Source organism: Anarrhichthys ocellatus, unplaced genomic scaffold (genome assembly GCF_004355925.1).
Source record: "Anarrhichthys ocellatus isolate YVR2014 unplaced genomic scaffold, GSC_Weel_1.0 scaffold15, whole genome shotgun sequence".
In the NCBI taxonomy this organism is placed as follows: domain Eukaryota; kingdom Metazoa; phylum Chordata; class Actinopteri; order Perciformes; family Anarhichadidae; genus Anarrhichthys; species Anarrhichthys ocellatus.
The window spans coordinates 7,335,337-7,339,317 of record NW_022280045.1 but is presented as its reverse complement, the minus strand read 5'-3'; the positions used below and the strand labels follow the sequence as shown (position 1 = coordinate 7,339,317).

The following is a 3,981-nucleotide window of genomic DNA, read 5'->3' as shown; positions in this document are numbered from 1 at the left end:
GCCATCTGCAAAGATGTTCAGGCCACCCGCTGTCACATTTTGACAAAAGCAAGGATGAAGTACTGCACATCTGTTGAGATTAAACAGAGACCAAATACATCAAAAATATTTACTATAGATACTGAAAATTTACAGTGTACAGAAATATGTATATACAAAAAAAGACAAATACAAAAAAAGCCCCAATCTGTCAAAAGATGGAAACATGCACAAGCAAATATTCATTACAAACGTATTTATTGAGTTGCAGAAAGCCATTTATAACTGTATAGAAAAAAAAAAAAAAATCAAAACAGTAACACTTTTGATCGCTATGACTTCCTCGTGATGATGGAATGTAAAATTTAAAAAAAAGAATGTTTATAAATATGATGAATGACAAAAGCGAATACATTCTGCTTTAACACAAACAGGTTATGAAGAAGAGGCGATTTGAGTCCAATCCCTTTGAACTCCTCCAGCATGCGCACAAATTCAAAACCTAGAAGAAGAAGACGAGAAAAAAAAAAGAAAGTCCAACTGAGGGTCTGCTTAGTCTCAAAGCTCTAAAGACCATACTGGTGCTTTGGAATGTTTTAGCCCACTGACGACACATATTTGACCAAATTAATTACCATTTTCCAAAACATACAAGATTTTAGATTGATTTCCTGTTTTTCAAGCAGTCACTGGTTTCAAATGATTTCAGTACACTATAATACTAGATGATCTACTGCAGCCTCCTTTATCTTTATTATAGTGATATGGCCCCGCGGCAGTCAGCACGGACCAGTTTCAAACTCTCCTTGCATTCAAGGATGCTCCAACATTCAAGCATTAAAGAGGCGGTCCAGTGATTTTGCATTACACTTCCATAAACATGGGGCTCTCACAAGAGACTGATTTAAAAAAAGAAATCAAATCAAAATCGTAGCAGCAGAGAGGAAGATATCCTGACTTTTTGTCCCGAGTGCGAGTCAAGCCCCAAAAAAAGAAACCTGGATCCTACATTCTCTCAGCCTTTAGAAAGCTCACTCAAGAGCCACAGACGACAAACAACCGTTTTCACAGTGCTACTCCTGAACTACATGTGTCAAATCAGTGGAGGGCCCATTTCTTAGTACGCTGCCAAAAAGCAGTATTGACGAGCAATGTTGCAGAAAAACGATAAGCAACCACGGATGAAGAAGAAAAAAAAAAAAAAGTGAATTTAGTAATTGCTGACTGCTGTTAGCAGCAACATTTAAAATAGGCTTGAATATGTAGTTTATGGGCTAGAACACACAAAGTCTTCCTAGACTGTATATAATATATACACAGCACAGATATGAAATGGACTGGTCCCACATCAGAGAAATGAGATGTGCCCTGACCCGGCGCTGATCTTACATACTGGATCAGCTGCGGTTACTTTCTCACGATAAACTCCTCGCTACAGTTTTCAGGTGATGAGGTGTAAGGCACTGAGAGCGCCTCGCAATGTGCAATGGTCAGCTGTTTCCTTGTACCTTTGTTCTCAACAAAAGTCCCAAACGGGGCCTAGTTTCCAAAAGAAGTGATCCGGCTCTTCAAACCTTGTGAAGCCGTTCTTAAGGGACTGGGTAGGACACACTGCTGCACGATCCCATCGGTGTTTGTGAAACATAATCTAGAACAGGAACGCGTGGAGCAATGAAACAGATGCACCAGCAGCAGCTTACTGATTGAGAGCACTGGAAGTGAACCTGTGTGTTCAATATACAGTAAATATGCACTTCCAAAGAAGACGTAGAAACAGGAAATGGGTGAAGACCTCATTGAAATGTCATCCGACAAAAACTGCAAAACAAAACCCTGCTTTGGTAAAGCAGTATTTAAATGCACCATCACTATATAGAGATGATTATCGCATTCGTTTAATAAAATGACAGGAAACAGATGTGACATTTTGACATTCCCACATCGGTTTTTTAGGGAAGGGGTGCAGACAGAGAAGCAGAAGGTTTGATTGTGTCGTACTGAACCCTTTCTATGTAAATACTGAAACGCCTGTGGCAGAACCTTCCTCTGCAAAGTGCAAAGGGTTGATGAGCACGGTACTACCTTTCAGATTGAGCAACTACCACCTCACCTCATGGATTCTATCAATTTAAAGAAAGTGTCTATTATTAACATAAGCTGCATACAGCACAGAAATGTAGGGCTGCCGTCTAATAACGTTTATTACTGAATTCATTGACGAATCGGTTCTTTTTGGCGTTAGGAACACTGCTTCTGCCACAAACTTAAATGATGATGCAGTCTGTGGAAACACGCAGTGTTGATATCGAGAAACCCCCCCCCCACAAAAAAAACACAAACTTTTGCAACAGAAAGCAGGCCTGCCCGTGACCGAAACGTTGGGACTTAGTAACAGTAAAAAATAAATTAAAATTGACCTAAAAACAAAAATATATATATTTATATTCTACAATCCGAGATTTCACCATTTACCAAAAAAAACAAAAAAAAACAAGAAAATCTGCAGCAACAGGAGGTTGGAGGGGATCCTTCATCAGGATGCGTTACTGTACGTCTACGCAGCAGCCGGGAGGCTTCACAGCTGAGGAAGGGATGCAGTCAGTACTGTGATATGGATGAGCAGAGAGGAGCAAGAGAGAAATGCGGTGTCCCAATTGAACTTTTGGTCTCCCCCGCCAGAGCGGGTAAACTAAACACAAATAGTCCCATGACTGAAGTCATTTAGACCGACCAAAATGAATATACATTTTCCTGATATGTGCTTTCGATGCTATTTCGTGTCGAGCATCTTAGAAAGCATAATCTTTTCAGTGAGCTCTCACCTGATATGAGCCGACACATTGGGGATAACACACAGCCGCTCTGTGTAGAGCCGGCCTTAACAAGCAGAAAGAACCTGCTTCATAGTTCCGCTAATATAATTCCCTTAGAGACAAAGACTTTACAGAGAAAACTGCAAAAACTGAAGTCTGTGTATCGCTAACTGTTAAGTGTCTCAAAGTGACACCGGTGTGTGTGTGTGTGTGTGTGACAGGTGACCCTCGCTGATTTATCTACCGTCAACTGGCTTGGCAAGTGTTAATTCTGGACCCTGGACAGGCTGTTAAAGAGCGAATGAATGAATGGACAAATGATGGGTGGTGGGGGGGGGCTGCTGCAGCTTGTTAGAAAGCACAGTAAAAACCTTTGATATTTACACTGAAGAAAGTGAATACATTCAGGCAGCGAAGGGGGAACGGCCTCTCCCATGTACGAGGTACGTTTGGCACTGCTAATACTCCTGCTAATACCTTTTTCTTCTGTGCCTTCATCAAGTTAGCCAGCGAGTCAAGCTAAATCCTGACATCTGTATATCAACATGTCACTTCTACTCTTTACTATTCATTCACGGGATACTCCAGGGGTTGAAGTGTTGAAACGAGGGGCCTGCAGAGCTTTCCTGCGACTGTCCCCTTGATAAGACGGGAACCGGGCAGATCCAGTCCTCCCCGTGTCCACCCTCTCCACTCCCTGCTTCAATCAGCAATAGTCTTTGGTTCAGAAGGCACATGTGTGCATCGCTCCACAGAAACCCTCCTGTATCTGTTTTTTTAAATTTATTTAATAATCTCCTTTGATATGAAAAACCCAGACAGTGTGCAGGCCCACCCGGATTCTAAGGGTTCTTTCTCCCAGAGTTGACACATTTCTCAGCTTCCTGTTTCGTAGTCCTTTGGGAAAAGCAGAGGGAGACTGTGGGTGGGTGTAAACTCAGATGCCGTTGGTCAGGTCTGTGATGATGTTGGCCTTCACCAGCTTGCGGAGGAACTCCTTCTCCTTGGATATGTTGTGGGTCCATGACTGCGGGAGAATCGGAAGAAGAAACAAATTCGGTGACACAAAAAATAACCCATGATCACTGTGAGAACACTTCGAGAGAACTCATTCTAAATGCATTTCTATATGCACTGAAACCTGTAGGATTCCCTATTCCCGGTGTCTATACGTGTGGGTGTTTATTTA

General features: G+C 41.9%; 1 protein-coding gene across 6 annotated transcripts in view; it reads right to left on the bottom strand.

Moving 5' to 3' along the window:
- Window positions 1–220: 220 nt before the first annotated feature.
- The window catches only part of st3gal3b (ST3 beta-galactoside alpha-2,3-sialyltransferase 3b), a 43,690-nt gene continuing 39,929 nt past the window's right edge, over window positions 221–3,981 (bottom strand). For all 6 annotated transcript variants that reach the window (XM_031854561.1, XM_031854562.1, XM_031854559.1 and 3 more), the window contains one exon: window positions 221–3,819. In XM_031854561.1, coding sequence (XP_031710421.1) covers window positions 3,730–3,819 — 90 coding nt within the window. In that variant the 3' untranslated portion in view covers window positions 221–3,729. The remainder of the gene's footprint in view (window positions 3,820–3,981) is intronic.